General features: G+C 41.3%; 2 protein-coding genes across 5 annotated transcripts in view; one reads left to right on the top strand and one right to left on the bottom strand.

Moving 5' to 3' along the window:
• lsp1a (lymphocyte specific protein 1 a) overlaps nt 1-16,169 on the top strand; it is a 59,214-nt gene extending 43,045 nt beyond the window's left edge. For 2 of the 3 annotated variants that reach the window (XM_084059753.1, XM_084059752.1), the window contains 6 exons: nt 962-1,043; nt 3,531-3,668; nt 6,734-6,832; nt 8,151-8,237; nt 8,342-8,444; nt 15,020-16,169. In XM_084059753.1, coding sequence (XP_083915879.1) covers nt 962-1,043; nt 3,531-3,668; nt 6,734-6,832; nt 8,151-8,237; nt 8,342-8,444; nt 15,020-15,042 — 532 coding nt within the window. In that variant the 3' untranslated portion in view covers nt 15,043-16,169. The remainder of the gene's footprint in view (nt 1-961; nt 1,044-3,530; nt 3,669-6,733; nt 6,833-8,150; nt 8,238-8,341; nt 8,445-15,019) is intronic. The other variant, XM_084059754.1, reaches the window with a different exon arrangement.
• On the bottom strand, nt 11,105-19,441 carry prr33 (proline rich 33). 2 transcript variants are annotated; one of them, XM_084059751.1, is made up of 4 exons: nt 19,207-19,431; nt 18,679-18,731; nt 17,099-17,222; nt 11,105-14,518 (listed from the first exon to the last, which is right to left on the bottom strand). In XM_084059751.1, exon 4 carries the CDS (start codon nt 14,500-14,502, stop codon nt 11,458-11,460), a length of 3,045 nt encoding a protein of 1,014 aa, XP_083915877.1. In that variant the 5' UTR covers nt 14,503-14,518; nt 17,099-17,222; nt 18,679-18,731; nt 19,207-19,431; the 3' UTR covers nt 11,105-11,457. The 2 variants fall into 2 exon arrangements, with proteins under 2 accessions (XP_083915877.1, XP_083915876.1); XM_084059750.1 differs by lacking the exon at nt 17,099-17,222 and having other exon boundaries at nt 18,680-18,731; nt 19,207-19,441.
• Nucleotides 19,442-25,013: the final 5,572 nt, after the last annotated feature.

Here is a 25,013-nt window from a genome sequence, read left to right as displayed (position 1 = left end):
AAGATTGCGGGGTCAGTCTGTCTGTCTAACCAGACAGGATGTGGTTTGTCTTTGTGTTTAAAGTAAAAAGGCAAGAGATTAGCCGAGATTAGGCTGCTATGGGTTTGGTTTGGACATCAGGAGGTGGGTCGGTCTGAGACCTTAATTGGCTCATTCTGAGGCCAGTATAAGATTACAGATATTACTGTAAGACTGAAGGTATTTTTGCACTGTATGCCAAAAGTCACACTGAACCATGCCAAGAATCCTATTCGTGTTGCCATGTCTGCTTATTATAAGCGACTTTGGGCTTGTTTTTCTGTAAAGGTGCATGTGGGCTTGTTTCTGAAGTGTAGTTGCTTATTTGGGCCTTGCTTCCAATGTTTCTTTTTTATTATGGTTGAAACCAGCGGTTCTCAAACATTTTCATGTCAAGGATTAATATGTATTTGTCCGTGGACCCCCCGTCTGAAAACAATTTGTTCCAGGGACCCCTGTGCAGATTTGTGTTTTTTTTCTTCACATTTTGCACTTTTTGTCGCGATTTAAGACCCCTGTTCTACACAAATGACATGAAAAATATGACTCTATTTAGCACATCTACTGGGCCAGGGGGACACGTTTGTCCTTGACAATGAATGACAGGGGACACATTTGTCCTGAGGGACGATAAGTCTTATAATATATGAACTTGCTGTGACTCCCTGGAGCTGTGACCTGACGCAACACCACTGAGCCAGACTTAAATGATTACTCACATCTTATAAATGGGACCCAGTGTGTGAAATGGATATTTCCCATTGGTGCAGGACTATGACCTCTATCCACACATGTGCTGCTTCTTGCCTAAATTGAAAAGCATTCTCTTTCTCTCTCTCTCTCTCCCTCTCTTTTCTACTCCCTCTCTCTCACTCTTCTCTTTGAATGTGATGTGTTTAATTTTCACTGACAATGAATGTCTTTATGTTTTTGGGGAATAAAGCAACAGTTTCAAGAAGACCCATCCCCCCGTCCTGCTGACCAAGATCGATGACAAGCGAGAGCAGTACACACACGCTGTGGAGGTGAGCTCAGCCACCTGGTCTCTGTGTGTGTGTGTGTGTGTGTGTGTGTGTGTGTGTGTGTGTGTGTGTGTGTGTGTGTGTGTGTGTGTGTGTGTGTGTGTGTGTGTGCGTGCCCCATTGACACACACAGGGCCCCATTGATGAGACGCCTTCGTCACGGTGGTTATACAATATTCTGCCTGACTTCACCAGTCCTCCTCCTCCTCCTCCCCACCACCAATACTGCACACTGGAACCAAAACTGGTTCTTCAGAGTGATGCCATAGAGGAACCATTTTTGGTTCCAGAAAGAACCTTTCAGACCATTTCTTTGAATGGTTCTATAAAGAACGCAAACCCCTTAAACCGTATAAACTTCATCAACCGGCTGAACTGTGTTTCTCGAAAATAGCAGATCTACAAGCTCACAACGTGTTGCACCGCGAGTCCGCGACACATCGTGAGCTTGTAGATCTGCTATTTTCGATGAATGTCTGCCTATTAAGATATGGTTTAAGAGTTCAAAGGTTCCTCAAAGAACTTTGACAAAAAAAAAGGTTCTCTAGAACTAGATGAGGAACATGAAGAACCATTCACTAGATCAAAATGGTTCTTTGGTAGGTAGTTGATGGTTCTTTGTGGAATCATACAGCCTTTTAAAGAACCATTATTTTGCTGTGTGTAGCCTACTGCAGGTGACACAATGTGTTGCTCTGTGTTGCCCATGCTCTCTCTATATGACAGACTGAAGTATATAAATCAGGCTGATACGTCTCACTTGTTATGTAGAAGGTGTCTCATGTCTCATCACAGCTCTCTGACTCACATCAAAGTCACACCACCTGGCCCTCATAAGTCAGCCCATCCAAACACCTGCCTGCTCTGTCATTTAAAGAGAGAGGATTTACAGCCCGTCTGAGGCCGAGCCAAGCTTGCTTTCTCATCCCTGTCGTACCTGAGTCATACCTGCCATTAAAACATGATGAGGGAGCCGGCCGGGGGGGCCCCCGAGGCCCCCTGGTTGTTACAAAACTCTCCCCCAGTGCCAACAGTATGTTGTCATCATCACAGCATGGTCGGTTTGAATACGTACTGTGTTGTTCAGAAGAAACAGTGTATAGTTCCTGGATTACACGACGCTGCTGGACTCATTCTATTCACTTCCTATTCACTTTGGTTCTTGTTGGGATTAGTAAATCCTAAAAGTGGGATTTATTATTCCACAAATCTGTGGAAAACATGATGTTTTAACAAGCAGAGGACAAACACTTCTATAGTGACATCCTATATACTTGGGCGTGCAGTATGTTGGTTGATAAAGGAGAGCACATGGTGTCAGAAACACATGATTACACAGCTTATTTCTGGGCAAAGGTCAAAGTAGGCGAACATTCTGAGAAAAATATCAAATCTACAAGCTCGCAAAGTGTTGCAACGCGACACATTATGAGCTTGTAGATAAATGGAGGGGGCCTAGTATCAAGCCCTGGGGGACCCTGATCGATTAAGTATTATGTATGTAGGGGTTAAGAGTGATTAAGTATAGTTAAAACATAATGTACACATACCGTAATGTACATCAAGCCTTGTGCATATTACAACAGTTTTTGATTAATGATACATCTTCGGTCATGTAGAACAATGTTTATATGACCAAAAGAGGATTTATGGAATGTAAAAAACAAAACAAAAGAAAAACACAAAAAAAAAACATGTTCCTGATCGGAATTTATGATCATGCTGTTTCATCTTTGTGATGAATGTTGTGTTTTCCTCGTTAAAACCACAAATATATTCAGCCTCTGCACTTGTGCAACGATAAAATATCTTCAAAAGTGAACATTAAAACCGTCAAGTGTCAAAGTTCACCTGGCAGTGTGTTTGCTCTTGCAACAGGGGGTTTGCAAGCAGGGGTCTCTTTGTTTTGTTGAAGGTCCCAACGAGCCAAAAAGGCTTGAGAACATCTCTCCTGTACTGTAACTCTTAAATGGATAAATGGAACTGTTTCTTAAATGGATAGTTCACCCAAAAATGTACTTTTTTTCCTACCGATTAGTCACCCCATGGAGACTTGAATTTGAGTTTCTCTCGCAATCCTAAGCCAATAATTTGATGACCGACCAGCGGACCGGTAGGCAGTGGTTCCGGTAGAAGACACAAAGGAGACTCTTTGTGTCTCCTACCGGAACCACAGCCGGTCATCAAATTATTGGCTTAGGAATGTGACAAAAACTAAAAGAAATCCATGAGTTCAAGTCTCCATGGGGTGAATAATCAAAAAAAAAAATAATTTTGTCACTATCCCTTTAACAGTGGGTCAGGACCCATTTGTGGGTCGCAGATACATTTTTATGGGTCGCCCGAGTAAATACCCCTTTTTACCCCTGCTATTTTCACTATAGTTTGGGTCTCGGGGAGACATCTAATTTCTCTTTTTGTGTCTCGAAGCTAAAAGGTTTGGGAACCCACTGCTGTAAGTAACTAACACCAGGGTTTATGTTCAAACAGAACTCCCAGGAGGCCAAGGCAGTCAAACAAGGTGTGATGGACATCAACAGCCCCCCTGAAGCAGTCTCCTCAAAGAAGAACCTGTTTGAGGGAGGGGAGGTGTGGATCCAGAGTCCTACCAAGGGGACATCATGCAAGGTAAAGACCGAAACACAGCCATGGTTATGTTATAGTATACATTGATCCGTAGAGTGGGCAATGACTGATTCATGCAGTCAGATCGAGAGTTCTCAAATTCTGCCCGAACTCGACCCTACTCGACCCGACATTTTGGGCCCGGGCGGGCCCAAAATGGGCCCGCCCGGGCCATTTCACCAACTATTATATGTGCGTTCTGTCACTCTGGCTATAATTTGAGCCACTGGCGCTGCCTACTGGCGATCTTTTTTTTCTTTTGTTTTTTTTTGGGGTTTTGGGACTAAAATTATGGTAATTGTTCGGGCCGGGCCCAGATAGGGCCCAGTTAGGGCCGGGCCTTACTTTTCAGGCCCGTTGAGAACTCTAGTCAGATCTATAGGTGTGACTACTCAACTGAGCTTAATGATGCACGGGTATACGGTCGGTCATACATGTGAAATGACCAATGCATGTCATACACTGCAGCATATAATATGTATACTGGTGTAATAGGTATATATATACATATATAATAATGCACACTGGTGTCAGAACACCCAAAATAGCCAATCTACAAGCTCACAATGCATCACAACGGGACGCATTGTGAGCTTCTAGATCGTCCGTTTCTTCTGGCGTGTGACACCAGCAACAACGCACAAAGTATAAATCAGTCCTGAATTAGGCTCTGTTGTTCTCAACACACAAAGAGAAAAAACATGGCATGGAAAAAAATACGTGCACAGCCATGGAAATATTTTTGAAATAACCAGATCATTTTGTTGATGTTGTGTTAATAAAACACAAAACAGGCCCTGGTGCTCCAATGGAAGAATGTATTTGTCCATCCAGACATTGTGCTCTTTGCTATGACCTCACAGCCCTACTGTGTAAAATCCTCCAGGCCTTGGCAGAGTATAGAGACCCCTCACTCCCCTTCCACCACCAATGTTTAATTACTTACATTTATTTTATTGTGTGCAGCAGCCTTTCTTTGAGGTAACCAAAAAGGTATGAGGCTGACTGGGGCACAAGCGGTGTTGCCAGATTCTGCGAGAGAAATAAGCAACCCAGGTCTATGAAAACAAGCCCAAAAGAAGTATGTAACTGGGCCACATGAGCACTTTAAACCTATGTATAGGCTATTTGAGCCGATCTACAAGCTCACAACGCGTTGCGACGCGTTGCGAGCTTGTAGATCGGCTATTTTCAAAAACATCTTCAGGAAAAAAAGTGCTAAATGTTGGAACATTTTGGAAACATTTTAACGACGTGGACAAATACATTTTAATTTGAGGGGTCCTTGACATGAAAATGTTTGAGAACCACTGGTTTAAACAATAATCAATCAATGCATTTGGAAGCAAGGCCAAATAAGGAACTACACTTGACTTGAAACAAGTCCCCCCCAGAAAATACATGCGACTTTACAGGAAAAACAAGCCCAAAGTCGCTTATAATAAGCAGACGTGGCAACGCCGGGGCACAAAGCCGTAATAATGAGACCACGAGCCGCACTGCTGAAGAGATCTGAGGCTCTTTCCTGGCTCCGTTTATTTTCATATGCTCCCACAAAATGTGTGGTTTTCCCCTCTGCAGAGTCTCAGATGAATCCCTGGTGTGTCCGCACGCTAACCTGTCCTCCAAAAACCCAAGATTCACACTTCCAGGCTGAAGTGCAAAATGTCTGGAATGATGAGGCGGCCATATGAGAGCCCTCAGTCAAATAGAGGAGGAATTTGTGTCAAAGAATTAAAGCAGCACTACGCACAATGTAACTTTCCTCTTCTACCCCGGATTTGAACCTGGTTTTTACTGCTTAATTCATTTAGACCATCATTTTAAGATGTCTTTGGCTATTCAAAAAATAGTAGATCTACAAGCTCCTAGCGCGGCACCAAGTGCCACGCTGTGAGCTTGTATATCTGCTATTTTTTGAAAATCGGTGCAAATCTAGAATATATATATTTTGAAAGTGAACATTTGTAACTCAAATCTTTGCTTCTGGGGGTCCCTGGAACTAAGCATTCACAAGAGTTCACAGCACCAACTGTAAAAGAAATACATTGGTGAACGATATAGTTATCGTTATAGTTATGGTGCTCAGTGTGTGAACGGCCCTCAAGTGTAGACATGCTTAACATTGAGCTAATAGAGCCTGCCTGCTTGCTCAGGGGATAAATTGAATCTTGACCATGTAGGTCAACATTCGTGTCGGATCCTGTGTCTAGGTGAGACATGACCTTTGACACGATCTAAATGTCTCAATAGAAGAGCAGGGAGACAATATACAACCACCCCAATTGTACAAGTTATATTGTGTTTACATACTCTGTCTACCATATAGATTGAACAAAATGATGATGTTATTCACTTAAAAAAAGTTACATGGTGAGGCTACAATCAGGAACTTATTTTAATTAATTAAATGATATTTGTTAGCCTACGTTAACACACAATACGAATAGTATATCGTCTCTGTCGGGTGGAAACCTCACATGTCCAAAACTTACGTTGAGAGTTGTTGGCGCACTGAGAGAAAACTATGCGCAAAAAGGCTGTGCTTCTTTCCTATTGGTTGACACCCAGTCAAATTTCACCAATGTTGAACTCCAAGCTTCAAACACGTTGGACTTCACACGGTTCAATGCCGTCGACACACTACAACGGACGCACCACCCATAAAATGGAAGTGAGCGTGCAGAAGCAGACGCTTCTGACACGTCTGAAGTGCATGAGTGGCCGTGTCTGTTACGACCGGTTGTACTGGGCGGCGAAAGTAGAAACAAAAACGAACCACACTCAGTCTGTATAATGCAATTTGCCGCGTGCACGGCTCACGAAGATTCACAATAAGAAAATAACAGCCAGCACTCCGAAGTCCTTCTGGTACTTTTCATTCGTAAGAGGCACGGACAACGTACACAGGGGCGCGTTTCGGCATCAAGCCTTCCTCAGCGTGTACTTCGGAGTGCTGGCTATTATTTTCTTATTGTCCCGGGCGGCTCTCAGGCTCAAGAAAGCCTTTGTCTAGGACTAGGTGGTATAAACACTTATTAAAAGTGTTGTGCTGTCTTTTATCTCAGGACACTGAGGACCTGAAAGTGGGCGTGGCAGACCTGATCACTCAGTGGGTGAAGGGGAACCCAGACGGCTCCGGCAAACAGTCGCCGTCCAGGCCAGCTGTAAGTCCAACGTCCTGTAGAACCCATGAAATCCAGTCCGCATGGTTTTAAGTTCTCAGTCGCCACGACTGATTTCAGTCATTTGGATCCCCATAGAAGTCAGCATGTCTTCTATGAAAGCATGCCATGCACCGAAAATAGACGTTTTGTTTTAAAAATACAAAATAACTACAGTATACTTTTTTTGTCCGGGCTGGTATGGATGACTTAAGCATCAATCTGCAATCTCTTCAATTGTTTATGGAACACTGTGTGTGTGTGTGTGTGTGTGTGTGTGTGTGTGTGTGTGTGTGTGTGTGTGTGTGTGTGTGTGTGTGGGCTCCTTTCACACGGTTTCAGAAATCGTATATTAGGCCTAAAAACTGTTTTTTAGATTTTATTTTGATTTTTAATCCATATCCATGAGTCCATCTGTAGTGGTGAAGGCAGCTGATTCCTTGGGTGTATCTACACAGGAAATATCCTAACCACTTAAACTCTCTATACTTAGTAAACTTGACCTGAGTTGGGTTCTGTCCTTGGTCTGGTCCCCCCCCCCCCCATCCATATACACCAGCTTTGCCGAAAATAGCTGATTTACAAGCTCACAACGCGTCGACGAGCTTGTGGATCGGCTATTTTCTGCAAATTTCCCCCCAGAACAGGCATGGTATAGGGTTCAAGTGGTTAAATGAACAACAAGTACACTATTCTTTTACATGAGTGATTTTGCTTTCAGCTAAAGCATACGTCAATGGCGCTCCACAGAGAAAGAAAGAAACAAGACTTTTTTTTTGTTTTTTACTAGAGTCGAGGGGCCATAATTTAAACCTGTTGTTTTTATCATTCTCTGGCCGTTGCATGTCAGCTGTATTTCTGTCAACCCTTTCTAAAGCACTTCTTTATTTATTCCTCCCCGGGGTCACATCCATCACAGATTCTAATGTACAAATTGTAGGCTGCTTATGGCTGAGATATACATGCCTAAGTGCCGTATGAACAAAACACATGTTGCTGTCAAAACTAAAGGGATGTACAGATTGTCTTTATTACATCAAAAGCTATTCATATTTAAGTTATTAATTTACCTAAAACATTTTCTTTCAATCTATAGGATTATATCATATGAAATAACTCATGGAGTTGCAACAGATATAGACAGGGATCTTGATATTGTCAATGCATTGTGCCTCTTATCTGAGATCGCCCCCTTGTGGTCGTTGTACAGTACGACTATTGAAACAATACAGTTTACTGTAGATTTAAACTTCGTTTCCAGGTAGAAATCATGTTTTTTGCCAAGTGTCCACATACTCAGTGATTGTTATTCCTTTTTCAGGATGTTAAACCAGGTGATGTAATGAACAAAAAGAACATGTGGGAGATCATTTCAGATACATCTGGAAGAACAGGGCAAAAGACTAGTGTGAGTATCCACTCACCTCACTCACTCACTCACACACACACACACACAAAATAGTAATACACACGGTAGGTGAGTATTTAACGTGTCTTTAATCTCTGTTTTAGGGTTCACCCGCTGGTAAAAAGTACAAATTTGTGGTAACTGGTCACGGAAAATATGAGAAGAAACCTGACGACAATGGAGAGGAATACCCTAACGGACAATCTGGTAAGCATAGTGTGATGTGCTGTTGTTATTTATTAAACATCTGTTTAATGTTGACAGATGTATGAAAGCGTGAATTTCCGAATGTGTGGGACTTAATTCTATTGCGTATGGTTTTATGCTCAACTTATCCACAAGAAATCATTATAAAACAGTCAATGTTTATTAGTGCCGCACTCCAATAATTCTCACTAAGTCATGGGCAAGTGCTGATTTCTATTCTATCCGGTTGTTCTATTAACATAAGTATAACTAAGACTTTTTTTCCGGAATTACCATTGAATGGCATTTAAATTAAATGCCCTGATTTATTATTTTCCATCAATTTGGCAACGATCAAAGACCTTGACATTGTTTTGTACAACGCTGAAAAATTCCTTGAGTAAAATTACCAGTCCTCTATTATATAAACTAAGACTATTATGTCTTAGTTTATATAAAAAATAAAAAATATGCTTTATTCATGTATTGAAGCAACTAGACAAAAGCATTTTAAAGACAAAAACCTGGAAAACATGCAAGAAACTTTTAAGCACAAGGAGAAGTGAACAGTCCTGAAATGCTAAAAGCAGTGGTGGAAGAAGTACTCAGATATTTTACTAAAAAAGTTGCAATATCACAATATAAAAATATTCTGTTTCAAGTAAAAGGCCTGTTTTCAAAATGTTACTTGAGTAAAAGTACAAAAGTATTGGCATCAAAAGATACTTAAAGTACCAAAAGTAAAAGTACTAATGTTTGAAAAGAGCCGATCTACAAGCTCACAACGCGACGCGTTGTGAGCTTGTAGATTGGATATTTTCAAATAGCCTATGTATGAAATAGTGCTAAAGTGGTTAATGTATGTTTTATAATATAGTCATTTATATCTGCAAAGTAACTAGTAACTAAAGTTTTCAAATAATTGTAGTGGAGTAAAAGTACAATATTTGCCTCTGAGATGTAGTGGAGTAGAAGTAAAAGTATTGCAAATTGGAAATACTCTAGTAAAGTAAAAAGTAACTCAAAATTGTACTTAAGTACAGTAGCCCAGTTAAGTAAATGTACTTAGTTACTTTCCACCACTGGAAATGCTACAATAGTATACCAAAATGTCCAAGACCACTGTCAGTGTTTGAACCGTTTGAGTCCCTTAGTGCAATGTTTTTTTTTTTATTTCAAGGACCCCCATAATAACTCTCAGAGTTACACACCCGTAAGGGGCCATTCATTTGGAACTCCCTCAATGAACAAAGCGGGGCTCGCAACTCACTTGTTGAATGCTCCAAAGGTTTTTTATTTGTGACAAACAGCAGACACGACGTTTCGACCCTTTCGGTCTTTTTCAAAGGATACCATGAGGGTACCTGGACCACACTTTGAGACCCCCACTGCCTTTAGTGGACAGCTGCCTGTTTGCATAAGATGCTTCACATGGTACAAAGCTCAACCTCAAAATGTTATTAATCAACACCTATCATTTGACAGCCCAAAGTCCGTTCCACGTAGCTACAGGTAGCTCTTACTTCAAGGGTTCCCAAAATAATCATAATTGAACTGGGGACCCAGGTCATTACATTTAGTTTGACTCGGTTCCACAGATAAATATTGTGGAAAATAGCCGAACTACAAGCTCACACAACGCCTCGCACTGCGAGTGTGGGAACCACTGTCTTTACCATTGAGTAAACGACACATATCTGAACCTTTCCCTCCGTCCTACTCCAATATCCTTCACTTGCTTCTTTCACTACTAGCGCCACTATACAACCTACTCATCTATGACATGTATTGTTACACCCCTTCATGAGCTTTTATCAAAAAAAATCATTGCTGCTCAAACATTTCAAGACAACCAGACGTAACAAAGTAACCTGCCAGCGCGTCGCAGTTTAGAGTCCCGACGGCCTTTTCTGCATGTCATTCTCCATCCCTCTCCCCATTTCCTGTCAAACTACTATCCTATCAATAAAAGCATTAAAAGCCCATAAATAAATCTAAAAAAAAAAGAAAACCTTTCACTATACCTACAGTATGGATTGAAAGTATTGCATCAAAAAGTAGCACCATCGTGAATATGGGAAATGTTGTTAAATGTATTGAAATAAAATCAAAACAGAGAAGAAAGATACTGTATATATATATTTTTTTTCAATTTTAGGTTTAAAACATCTATAGTATAGTATTTATTTAAGCATTTCTGCATACCCCAAGCAAATTATAAAGCATTTACTGCATGTACTGATATTACAGAATAACACATAATCTTTACTTTGAGCTTTGTTGCAGCGAGTATATCTGAATATAATCTATGTATCACAAAGGCTGAGTGCAAGGTAGTACAACACAGCAGTGCCAATGTTGTGCTATATAGAACCTTGAATATATTATTGAAGAAAATTACATTTTGGTAATTGTTTTTTGCCAACAGCTGGCCTTTTGTTAGGCTGCAGGTTGGGTTTTGTAAATAAAGTGGATGCATTCGGAGTGCTGATATCAGGGGATATTGGCACACATGAGAATGCCTCTCAGCCAGTCACAATGCAAGGTCATAACTAGCTGTGGTATCAAATCAATGATCATCAAGAACACATAGCACAATGGCCTGGATTCATAATTGTCAGTACACCTATAATCATTATGACCAATAACAGTTCCACACTTGACAAAAGAGAAGCTCTGAATTTACTTAAAACATACGCTTTAATCTTCATACGGTGCCTAAATGACTTTAAGACAAATGTATCTTTCTATGAAGGTAATCCATAGAAACAAATTTGTGACAGCCAGACAACCAATCAATCATACAATCAGCACCCCAAATGCAACACAATGCATTTGTCAAGTATATAAATTTAATACCCAACTCCGTCTACGATACTGCCACAAATGTCATCCCTTTACACACAGACAAAAACACCAGACCTGTACATTGTGTTTTCACTATAGTATTTCTACACCTGTACATAAAACATTTAACTGAGTAAGCAATTTTCAATATTTTCAGCTCGTATACAAATGTCACATTTGACCTGGTTTAAGAAACGGTGAACCCTCTTGCTGTTTTGTTAAAGTCCTTAGGTTCCTCCTCCTTGTTTTTACGCCCAATCATACTCATCTCAAACACTGTGCTCATTTTTGTGAGTGGTCTCGACGATGCCTCTCTCAGCCTCTTGGCATCGAACCTCGGACTGAAAAGGAGCACGGGCAGACGATGAGCGAATGTCGGGATTTCTGTGTCTTTTGCCTCGTCTGGTTTCTCGTCTGGTTTCTCCTCCTTTGCATCTTTAGTTAATTCAATCTGGTGCATGATCTTTTCTTTGCTGGAAAACATCCCGAAGAGGACAGCCTCCCACATCTGGGGTGCCTTAGCGCCATCTGTGCTCAGTGTCTGATCCTTATCGGCAGATTTCTCACTCGGCTTCTGTTCATCCTTTTGACCTTTGCTCTGAACCGATTGGGCAGGCCCAGTCGGTTCTTTCGGAGGCTCTGCTTCTGGAAACTTGGGTTCCTCTTGCTCCACAACCATGTGTTTCTTGAGGCGACCCCAGCCACTGAGTTTAGATTTAGCTCCCTTTGGCTTTAGAAGTGCTTTAAGAAGAGGCGCAGCTGCCAGGGGCGAGTCGTCCCCTTCCTTCTTTGCTGGTGCAGGCACGGCTGCCGGGGCTGAAGCATCTTTTTCATCTTTGACTTTGTCTTTGTTGACTGTTGACTTGGCAAGTGCTTTAACAGGAGTTGAACCCTGAGCTGGTAGGGTTGGCGTTATTGGCTTTGAGTCTTCTGCCTTAGCACTGGTTACAAACGTAGGTTTTACTGACTCTTTTTGTTGAGAGGCACTGGTTTGTGTCTCTGTTTTTGCTACAGATTCTGCAGTCTGGGCTGTATCTTTGATTACAGGTTTTGATTTTACCATCAAAGGCACTTTGATATCACTTTTGCTTACTGGAGCGGGCACAGGCTGCTTTGCTTCAGGTGTGGTCATCTTTGGTTTAGGGACTTGCTGAGTTGGTGTTGTAATCCTCTCTTCCTCAGGAGGTGTGATGTCCGGTTTCTCTGCTGTGGGAGATTTGACGCTTGGCATTTCTTGTAACATAGTTTGTTTTTCGGGTGTTTTTGCAACATGACTTGTTACTGGTCCTGCGGTTTTGGGGACATCTGAAGCTTGTGAAACAACAATGGTTGGAATCACCCCTGGGGTATCATCTACAGCTATTTCTTCGATTGTAAATACCTCAACCAAAGAATGTGTTTTCACAGGTTCTTTCTCTTCTTGAGTTGGTGTCTTAGCCCTGGATATACCAAATGCTGGAGTAAAACTTTGGATTCCACCAAAAGCAACATATTCAGCTGGTGTCAAACCACGATATGTTGATATTGAGGTTGGAGTTTTAGGTCTTTGAAAATCCCCAGAGGGTAATGTTCCATAATATGGCGTCCTTGGTCTGTATCCTGTTGGTACTGCCATTGCAGGTTTTGGTGTGGCATTTGTTGGAGTCTTAGGTCTTTGATATCCTGTTGGTACCACCACTGCAGGTTTTGGTGTTGGTACCACCACTGCAGGTTTTGGTGTTGGTACCACCACTGCAGGTTTTGGTGTTGGTACCACCACTGCAGGTTTTGGTGTGGCATTTGTTGGAGTCTTAGGTCTTTGATAAGCAGCCTGCAAGGGTGGGGTCTTTTCTTTTGTGAAATCGGTCACTTGAGCTTTCTGTTGAGCCGATTCTGGCTTGGAAATACTTCCTTGAGTTGATTCAACTGCAAAAGGCGTGTCTGGTGCTATGTCTAAATGAATATCACCATTTACAGTAATTTTAGAATTTAATGTTGTTTTTGACTCTGTGCTTTTCACACTTTGGGAAGTTGATGAACTGGTGTGAGTGTAAACAGGCGTTGATACTGTAGGTTGCTCTTTTTCTACCGTCACTGGTGACACTGCAAATAAAAGAGGGTTGGGTCTTGATACTTCAAAGATCGGTGTTGGAGCTCGGCTCCCAAATGAAGGTGTCCTAGGCCGACCGACTGGAGTTCTTGCTCTACCGTAGTCGTACGTAGGTGTTGTCGCCCTCTTCACATCAGATGTCACGGTCAAGGCTCTTTTGACTTCTGATGTAGGTGTTCTACTCCTGGGATCTGTGGCTGAGCTAGCAGTTTGACCTGTCGGCGTCACACCTCTTTGGGCGTCTGACGTCGTGATCACAATTTTGACTTCAGCTGTCGGAGTTATGGCTCTTATTACTTCCGATGTAGGCGTCTTACTTTGAGGTAAGGTACTTCCAATAGAGGTTAATCCAGTCATATCGTACACCGGTGGGGTGCTAGACGGCTCGTAATATGACGTGTTTGCGGTGTAGATCCTAATCTGAGGAACGTCAAACATCGGTTTGGGCGATCTTGAAGTTTCGGTCGCTATAAACGTTGGACGAGGACTTTTAGGTTTCCCAAGTGGCACTAACACTGTAAGAGGTTTCAGAAAAGTCTCACTGCCCGATGCTATGAAAGGACGGGGAAGTGGGCTTTTAGGTGCCATTTGTGGGGCAGGAGCCGGGGCTACTATTGTCACCTTAACAGCTGGCCTCGGTGTCGCCTCAAGCACAGATGTTGTGCTTGTAGCTGACCCTGGAAACGATGGGGCTCCAATCACGTATGATTGCTGTACATGAGAGGACAGCGGGGTTACATGCTGGGGAAAAGCGGACGCCGGAGCAGGCACCGGCACCGGCGAGAACCTGGCGAATCCGGCACGTTGTGGATACGGTGATTGCACGTGTTGATACAGGGGCCTGACAGTGAAGCGTTGGGCTTGAGGACGTGTCCCTCCATAATATGGCGTCTCAGGAGTTCTGGGCGGGGTGGAGTGGTCACTGTGTTCCAGGTCAGGGCTTGCTTCGTTTACAGGGGAGAGACTTATGCGGAACGGGGCGGGAACGTGCGTTATCTGTGGGGCGGCTTTTTTCTTGGCGGATTTCTTGAGGAGTTTCTGAAGCCGGACATTGTCCTTGCCAGGCTTGGGCAGCAGAGGCGGAGGACGGTACTGAGGGTATAGCAGGCTGGGCATGGTGATGCTACTATAACTGACAGCCATGACCACTTCAGCCCCCCTGGAAGAGAAAAAAAGCACACAAAAAAATGTAAGCCAGATGTTAGAAGATCTTACATTATATATCTTATGTCGTTCTGTTATTTCTGACCCAAGCTATCCGTCTAAAACCTTATAACTGTCACAGTCTCAGCAAAGCTGAATATTGACCTGACCATTAGTTATTTTAGATAACTAGTACTTTTTCATTTCAAGGGCCCCCAGTTTGATATGCATATGGACCGCCATTTTTTATCAAATGTTTATCTCTGCGAAGTCAATTTACATGTAAAAACCTCAGAGGGTCCATTTGGTTCCAATTGTACACTCTTAAAATTACAGATCATCACGGGTCAATTTGGTTCCTAAATATCAATCATTTCGCTTTGGGACCACATGGAACCCATTCAAGAGTGCCTGGGGGTCCGCGGACACCACGTTGAGAACCATTGAGTTAGAATCAGATAGTCAGTGGTCATAACAGTAAATCGTTTAACATTTTTTCTTTTTCTTTCCTTTTCAGACCTTTGCCAAGACGATTATTGAAGAGTTGCCTTCACGTCAGATGGTTTGAAGATGTGGCCCACCATCCAAATAAACCATATTTAGCCTGTCATGACGTCTACAGTACCAGAAACACCTCTTATGAAACATGTTACATGGCTAAATCCTTATTTCTGACACTTTCAGTGCAATGCTTAAAAACAAAAGGACGATTAGTATAAACACACATCATTTTAAATAAACCTTTTTCCAATTTCTTCAACAGTTTTCCAAACATTTTGCTCCAAATGGTTTGTGCTGTGTGTATATATATATATATGACTGTGACAATGCTTCTTTTTTTCACGGATTTTAAGTTGTTGTTTTTTGTTGTTGTGTGTTTTTTTTTACACCATTAACTGAAATGTCTGTTCATGCTGGTGTGTTACAAAGTGTCAAAAAGCAAAACAATCATCCTTTTACCAGTTGCCAATCGTGGAGGATTCATTCGTTGCTGTCGGGCAGAAACCTCTTATCTCCATATTTTATCTCCATTTGTACTGTATTTTTCGTAAATTAACGCCCCACTTGATCATACTACAGCGTCACACAAAAGCAGTAAAAGTAGCAGATCTACAAGCTCGAAAGGCGGCGCGAAGCGATGCATTTCGCGCTTGTAGATCTGCTACTTTTGACATAAGGTAGCAGATCTACTTCTGATCTTTGACATCTGCTAGATTTGGACACATGAGGTTTCCACCCTGACAGAGACAAATTACCTTAAGTGCCATGTTCAAATATCATGCAAATGCCACTATTTTGTCCGCCTGTACAAATACATTCTGCCTTTACTGCAGTTATGAGTGTTAAATTGATCTATCTTTTTTACTATTTGTATTCATGCAACACAGACCTTCAAAACAATTATGGGTATTACCAACAAAAGCCTAAGTAGAGAATATTACTTAGATTTCTGTTGTATAGCATGCATAATCAATACACAAGCATGTAAACCTAATCTACACATACTGTATTTTGACTATCAAGTGTTGCTTTTTTTCAGTGATGTGATCTGGTGCCTTCCAGCTATATTTATGCTACTAATGCAAGTGTTTTTCACCTTAAATACCCAATTATTATTTCTGCTTTTATGTGTTTATAACTCCTCTTTCTTAAATAAATGAAAAGCATTTTCTACTTTCTGCATTGCTGTGTCATTTATACATTTGTGCTTTGTTCATTTATTTGTGTTTGCTCCTTAAAGGGCAGGAACACTTTGGTAGAGGTTTGTAGTTACATTGCCATGATGTAACTCCAAAGGCAAGTAATAACAAATAATTGCTTCATTGATTAGAAATTGATCATTGAAAGTATGCTCCTCAATGACTTACATTATACGGCAAAACAGCTCTCAAAGTCACTCTTTTAGCACATAAATGAATGCAAACAAAGCTGATTCAGACAATATAGTTTGTCTTTTAAATAAAAATGTCATCTTCCTGTTGATTTTACTATTTGAATATCCGGATGAGATCCAGTCTGATGGAAGTTGACATATATATATATATATATATATATATATATATATATATATATACACACATATACATATACATATACATACACATACACATACACACACACACACACACACACACACACACACACACACACACACACACACACACACACACACACACACACAAAATGTGATGTTCTATATTGTCTGAATCAGCTGTGCGTTCGTTTACATGCTAAAATAGTGACTTTGAGAGCTGTTTCACCGGCGTACATTTAAGTCAACGAGGAGCATATTTTGAATGATCAATTTCTAATCAATGGAGCAATTATTTTTGATTTCTTGTCCACCTTTGGAGTTACATCATGGCAAAGGTAACTACACAACCCATACCCCTAGCAAAGTGTTCCTGCCCTTTAACTGAAAATTGGCATGCACGTACAACAAACTAAACTGCAAACAGAGCGGAAACACACACACACACACACACACACACACACACACACACACACACACACACACACACACACACACACACACACACACACACACACACACACACACACACACACACACACACACACACACACACACACTGACCTAGCTGACCCTGGGTTCCTTGGCCCTAATTATAGGCCGATAGCCTGGAGATGAGGCCTGCCTGCCAGCCAGCCAATCACTTTGCTTGGTTTTATTGAGGGCCACTTCATTACAAGCTGCAACACTTTTCACATAAACAATAAATCAATTGCCCTACGATGTACAGTACGTCATAAATACTCCTTGGATAACAAATATTACATTTTTAGAGCTTTGCAGCTGTTTTACTGGTATCAGTTGGTAACTGGACCACCCGGCAGGTCAAGTTTCAGGGTTAAGCCTGATTTACACTTTGTCCGTACAACACGGTTGCGTGCTGGAAATAGCCGATCTGCAAGCTCACGACGCGTCACGGACGTGACGCGTTGTGAGCTTGCAGATCGGCTATTTCTGGCATTGCGACTCCGATGTACGACAATGTATAAATCAGGCATTACAGTTTAAGTCATAGCATGACAAGATCTATAGCCAGGCCTCCCTGACTGCTAAAGACCTGATCTAGAACGGAAGGGAATACAGAACATGTGACCTTGTGGCAGTGGTGGAAAAAGTACATATATTTTTCACTTAAGTAAAAGTATCAATACTGCAATGTAAAAATACTCTGTTACAAGTAAAAGTCTGGAATTCAAAATGTACTTGAGTAAAAGTATTGGCATAAAAATGTACTAAAGTACCAAAAGTAAAAGTACTCATTATGCAGAATGTCCCATTTCAAGTTTTCAAATGTATACAAATATTTTGAAAATAGCAGATCTACAAGCTCACAATGTGTCGTACGGTAGATCGGCTATTTTCAAATGGCCGAAATGTGTATAGGGCTGAAGTGGTTAATGTATGCTTTGTAATAATAATCAAAATCTACAAAGTAACTAGTAACTAAAGTTTTCAAATAAATGCAGTGGGGTAAAATTACAATATTTGGATCCGAGATGTAGTGGAGTAGAAGTAAAAGTATTGGAAGTTTGAATTACTCAAGTAAAGTACAAATACCTCAAAATGTACTTAAGTAAAAGTACTTAGTTACTTTCAACCACTGCCTTGTGGTATCACATCATTCTTTAGAAATAATCTGCTGTATCACATGAAGAACCATAACAGCATAATATTAGTAGTCATATGATATATAGCGTAATATTTTCAATGGTGAAATATACTGAATAAAACATGGTCCCCGCTGAGGTCCATGTATTTGTTCTGAGGTCCATGTTCTGAGTTTAATATCTGTGTCACAGAAATATAGGCCAGCGTAGGGTCCTGTTTTAAAGGGCCCTTCACTTCCACATAGTAAGAAGGCTGAAGGCTGAAGTGAACTCGCAGCCTGTGACACATGAGAAGAGCTCCTCCATTTAAGGCCGTTTGGTAGGTTAGGTATTTGGAGCACCTCCAAGATGCAAGTTCAAAAGAGGAAAGGGTAATAATAACCCCGGTAATAAGATGACTCAGGGCAACAATGGCCTCGGGTGTCACACCTTTGAGCAAATGGAATCCTCCCCAAAAAACCATTCACATGCCGTGGATGCTGTAAGAAAGACAACATCCCTCCCTGATGACCTTCCATTCAATATCACAGGACTTACCAGGTAAAGCTTATTGCAGGATGGTACAAAACACTCCGGAGAGGGAGGGTCCCCTTGAGGCGGCAGGAGAGAAAACGTATTGTAAATAAAACACTTAAAATCAAATAAAAAAAGAAATATCAAGTCTTGTCTGTGGTATTTTTTCTCAAATTTCTTTTCATTGTCTCTGGTATTTTGCTCTAACTTCTTTTTATTATTGTAAAATCATATCTAATAATAAGCAAACCATACACAATTGATTCTTAATCAAGTCATAATTTGTGTGCAGTTTTATTCAAACGTGTTTTTAATCAACGGCAACGGAACGTAACGTGGAATGTAAGCTCATAAGGTGATGGTTTTATGTTGCACCGAATCTCTCCTATAGCTTTCCAAAGACATGACAAATAGCTATAGAGGTTCAATGGGGCGGGCTGCAGGCGGGGGTCTGCCGTTCCACACCTGTCGCTTCCCTGCCAATCGCACAAACACACGACCTCACACGGCTAATATACATAAGACAAAACAGTGAATTTGTGCTGTGTTTACCTGTGTGATTTGCTGCTTTGTGGGGGGGTCGGCTGGCCGGCTGCTTGCCTGCTAGTCCCAGCCCGGAGTGTGTCAGAGCGGGAGGCTCATGTTGAGCTCCAACTATACTGTACCCCCTTCCTGCAAATGGAAGGAACGGTCTCCATGGCAAGGTCCAAAAATAAAGTCTGAGCCCTTTGCTCAGAATTGCTCCCGTCGTGTGACAGCAGCACAGCGACCCCTCGGTCGAGGCAGGGGGTGGCCACCACCACCATGACACCCTCAGATATCGTCAGCTCACCCTGGGGTGGGTGGGTGGGTGGCCCGTGTCTCGCTGGCGCCCCCTGGAGACAAGTATGAGCCCGCTCGAGATTCTTTGAGACTGTCAGGAGCAGTGGTGGAAGAAGTACTCAGATATTTTTTACTAAAGTAAAAGTAGCAATACCACAGTGTAGAAATACTCTGTTACAAGTAAAAGGCCAGTGTTCAAAATGTTACTTGAGTAAAAGTACAAAAGTATTCATATCAAAATATGCTTAAAAGTACCAAAAGTAAAAGTACTAAAATGTTTGAAAATAGCAGAACTACAAGCTTGTTGTGAGCTTGTAGATCTGCTATTTTCAAATAGCCTATGAATAAAATAGGGCTGAAGTGGTTAATGTATGTTTTATAGTATAATAAATCATATCTGCAAACTGACTGAAGTTTTCAAATAATTGTAGTCTCTGAGATGTAGTGGAGTAGAACTAAAAGTACTGAAAATTGGAAATACTCCGCTAAAGTCAAAAATACCTCACAGGACTTGAGTACATGTGCTTAGTTGCTTTCCACCACTGGTCAGGAGGACCCCAAGCGTTGGTTCACCGCAGCTGCAGAACGCATGAACAGAGCTTGTGGATAAATTGGTCCCAACCAACCCCTCTCTGGAAACTGTCCCATGTAAATTAGTAACGCCGGAGCAGACTTAGAATACCACTGCAAGAAGCAAGAAGAGAGAGACATTGGTAGCAGAGAAGAGCCTCTAGTCTAGTAGCACAGAGGTTTTTTGATTGATTGAATACTTTACTAGTCAGAAATGTAAACAGCGCGTGGTACAGAAGACATTATAAAGCTAAAGAATAAGTCCTGGGGACTTGCTTCCAGTGGTGGAAAAAGTACTCAAATGTTTTATTTTAAGTAAAAGTGTCAATGCTACAATGTAGAAATACTCTGTTACAAGTGGCCTAAAAGTCAGGAATTCAAAATGTACTTGAGTAAAGGTACAACATTATTGGTATCAAAATGTACCTAAAGTACCAAAAGTGGAAAGTACTCATTATGCAGAGGGTCCCATTTCCCAAGTTTTCAAATATATAAAATGTATAAATAGCAGATCTACAAGGTCACAATGCGTCGCATCGTGACTCATTGTGAGCTTGTAGATCGTCTATTTTCAAATGGCCGAAGTGTATAGGGCCGAAGTGGGTAATGTATGTTTTGTAATAATAATCAAAATCTACAAAGTAACTAAAGTTGTCAAATAATTGTAGTGGAGTAAAAGTATAATATTTGCCTCTGAGATGTAGTGGAGTAGAAGTAAAAGTACAGAAAATAGGAAATACTCCAGTAAAGTAAAAAACACCTCAAAATTGTACTTAAGTACAGTACTTGAGTAAATGTACTTAATTACTTTACACCACTGGTTGTTTCGAGTGTGGTCCTATGCATTCAATTCTTCAACATATCATAATAACACAATAATACATGTCAACACTGTACAAAATAGATGGGAAAATTACATTGACCTCCCCTTGCGGTTCTCCTGATAATGTTTTTTTCAGGCCCATTTGGAAAGAAACCAGTGTTACGCATCCTTTAATGCAGTGGATCTCAAACTTTTTCATGTCAAGGACCCCCAAATTTACACTTCTTATCCCGCGGACCCCCATTTGAAAAGATATGCCATGCAGGGACCCCCATAAGAGAAGATTTTTACGGCTCTAGCAGCGATTCTCAACCATTCTAATTTCAAGGACCCCCAGTTTGACATGCATTAGGCTGCGGACCCCCCATTTCTATCTCTGGGACCCCAATTTATATTGTGAAATCAATGTTAATGTAACTCTGAGAGTGTACAAATGGAACCAAATGGACCCTTACGGGTCCATTTGGTTCCATGTGTACACTCTCAGAGTTACAGACCCGTTAGGGTCCATTTGGTTTCTAACCATCCACCATTTAGCTGAGAACTCCCTCTGGAACTCCCTCAAGGACCCCTGGGGGTCCCCGGACCCCACTTTGAGAACCAATGCTTTAATGGATTGGTGTCAGGGCATTCCACACTTTGGTGACAGAGCAGTAGAATGAGAATTGCCCCATGTTTGTGCTAAATTTGGGTGGTGCCAGATCATGGTTGGTGCTCCCTCTAGTGTTGTGGCTGTGGGTGTCACTCACTGTGGAGAAGTAGTCCGTAGGTTATTAGAGGCAAAGAGATGTTCTGACACCAAAAGCTCTTTGAATGCAAAACGTACAGTATAGTCTTTTACTTACAAAAGTGCAAAAAGTCACATGGTGAAAATAAAGTGACACAGAGAGTGGGACGTTTCGGTCCTCGGACCATCATCAACACAGTTGTCAGTGTGTGAGCCTATTTTGTTTGTTTGTTTGTTTATGGTCTTTCATGCAGGCCTCTCACACCTGTCTTCAGCCCTTTAGTAAGCCTTGAGTTTATAGAGTGCAAGCTTTTCTATATATTTGACCAATTATAGTAAAAACATGCACCTTAATTTAGAACTGCTCAGACCAATGTTGCATACTGTGTAAACAGACAGACAGACAGGCAGACACAAACAGTGTAAACGATGACTCCTGTGAAAACACCAGATGACTCATCGAGTACACAAACATTTGGGGCAAACATACAACTCATGTTCCTGTCCCGCTTTGACCGTGGCATACATTATGTTTCTGCATCTCCTGCACCTCTATGACGTTGCAAAGACAACAACTCAGGTTTCTGTCCTCCTGTGACCGTTACCATACATTATGTTTATGCATCTCCTACACTTTCTATGATGGCTTCCCTGATGTTTGTGTCTCGCAGCTCTAAGACCCTTGGGAAAATTTTGCTGGCCTAATGCAGTGGCAAAAATAGCAAAGGCTCCCAACTTGAGCCTCCGACCATACCACAGGGTCTATCCATCTCCTTATTGAGCTGCCAAGGGCTAAGACGCTAGACGTCCCCCCCTACAGGCCACGCCTCCCAGCAGCTCCTTGGCCAATAGGGAGCCTGGCTGTATTGGGTTTCAGTATAACAGATAGGACATAATCAGAGCGGTAAGTTTGCAGAACCCAACAGTCCTCAGACCTCAGTCTCGGCCATCAGGGAGCTCACGTCTTTTCACCCTTTTTCTGAGGTAAGAGTAATTGAGAGAGAGTGTGACTGAGAATGAGTGTGTGAGAATGGCTAAGGCAAAACAACTAAGCTCAAGTACAATGTTAGGAGCCCCTGCCCGGCCCAGCAGCTGAATTCCACGTGTGTAAAAAAAAACATTGCCACTGACTTGGAACATTCTGCTTAAAAGCAGAAGCTGCTCCGCTATTGTTTGAGGTGAAGGGGTATGATGGACCCAGCATGGGAACACGGTTGTTGAATTATCGAAAGGAACAGCTTTGTTGCAGTCAAATCGTGCTCATTGGACTTTTGGTTGAATATGAGCGTGTGTGTGTGTGTGTGTGTGTGTGTGTGTGTGTGTGTGTGTGTGTGTGTGTGTGTGTGTGTGTGTGTGTGTGTGTGTGTGTGTGGTTTTGTGATGGTTATGACACTTTTGACATTGCTGTCAAAAAAGATGAAAGTGATCTTGTTTTGTACTTTGATAAATTGGACGTGGCATCAGATTTCAATCACCGCGCTGTGTGTCATAAGTGTGGGATTTACAGATAAGTGAGGTTTACAGCTATGCAGCGGAGACAAGATGTTGTTTAATTGAATTATGTGACAGCTAAGAACAGTAGTAATGCGACAGCATGCCTTAGATATTTGGAAATTGCGTTTTCCTTTCAATTTGTTTCCTGGTTAATTGGTTAATTGGTAATTGGCTGTATGGTTATTAAATTAACCTGAGGATGGGTGTGGCATGGTTGGCATGCCGTTGGGATAAACAAATATACACATAGGCTCAGCATCTGATATACAGTCAACATGCTGTAGCCTCTTATTCACAGCCACCATTCATAACCACATGATACAATGAGGACATTTGACTGATATTTGAAAGATTTTGAAAAACAATTTAAAGGAGCACGATTTCAAAAAGAAAAAAAAACTTTTCTTTTCTAAATAATTCTTTAAATTACTGCTTTTCATTGTTTTGTTTACATTTGTTTTTTTTTACCTTGAAAGGAAGTCAATAGTATCATATTAGTATCATCATACCATCATGGGGGTCTGAAAAAGAACATGATTGAAAGGCCCAAGTGAGAGAGAGAGATGCCCAGATAAGGACAGCCAGGACACTTGGAATTATGGAAACTATTCCAAGAGAAAGAACCTGATCTGCATCATCTGTGCATCTATTGAAACTGGATCCTGGGCCGCGTCCTGGAGACTGCAGCTGTCTTGTTTGGAAATAGTTCTGATGTGAGAAGTCTTCGTCAGGCTCTCACACTAATGAGGCTAATGGGTTACCCATGCAAGCCTCTCTCACCCTTTATAAATATACATTCTGGTGATGAACATTTCAATAGCAATTACATTTTTTAATTCGAATGATTTTAAACACTATACCATTCATTTTCAAAGACATCCAAATTAAAAATAAATAAAACATCTAAAATGTAATGCAACCGGGGACCTGCTATAGAAGAAAGCAGGTAAATGCTGTTAAATAACCTATATTAGAGAAAGCCATGTCCTTGAAGCTAAACCTCTTTAACACCCTTCATTAACAGATGGAAACATGGGGTGGGTTGGGAGCACGACCTTTCCAATGACCCCTGCTTTTTTATGTACGGCTAAATGAATCTCACGCCCTGGTGGCAGAGAGAGAGAGAGGCCTTTGGCACAAAACTATGTTTGGTCGTCTTCTCACTTAACAGCTGACAAGCAGATTCGGGTTCAGGGTTCAAATTTCTGTCGAATACTTGAATCTAATTCTAATTATAAAGTCAGATGTTTCTTTCATCTCTTTAATGCGTGAGCATCATCATTGCCAATGACAGCAACACTTCAAATTAAAACTCTCTGAACTTAAATATATATACTACAAAGAAATGGTTTAGACCACCGGGTGGGGTTAAGGGGGCACTTGGGGAGTGGGTGGAGGAGGGCATTTTAGATGTTTGCAACTTAATCCTGTGCTATAAATAGTGTGACTTAAAGTGTCTCCTCTCTTTTGCCCTCTCTTGTGTGCAGGTTTAAATCGTTGTCATCATGTCTGACGCAGAAGATGTGTAAGTATATAATATATACATGTATTTTTAATCCAAAAAAATGCTGAAATGTGTCCTTTCACAATTCATTATTGGCGAGTAGTTTTGACTGTTCTCTAAATATCTCTTTCTTTCTTTCTTTCTTTTTGTCTTACAGTGGGGGTAAGTACATTATTTTATGTTATTACTGACCTTTAAAGAGGTAGTGCAGATACAGATTCTCAATGTACCAAAAACAAAACAAAAAAAAGTATTTTGAGTTGTGACATCAAAATGTTAACCAAAATGTTGCCTTAACTGATTTTCCGATCCCCTGTATAGAATTAAGTGGCACTGGATAAATAATTGTTCCAGGTTTGGCTTGACTCCGCCTGAGATTCAAGACGTGCCAAATAACTGCACTGTTGCAGCACATATCC

This window comes from Gymnoscopelus microlampas (assembly GCF_963454915.1).
Source record: "Gymnoscopelus microlampas genome assembly, chromosome: 6".
Lineage (NCBI taxonomy): Eukaryota > Metazoa > Chordata > Actinopteri > Myctophiformes > Myctophidae > Gymnoscopelus > Gymnoscopelus microlampas.
The sequence above is the reverse complement of the archived record's forward strand: the minus strand, read 5'-3'. Positions and strand labels throughout refer to the sequence as shown.

Coding starts and splice junctions, on each gene's coding strand:
- prr33 (XM_084059750.1), bottom strand. CDS start 14,502: ATGGCTGTCAGTTATAGTAGCATCACCATGCCCAGCCTGCTATACCCT.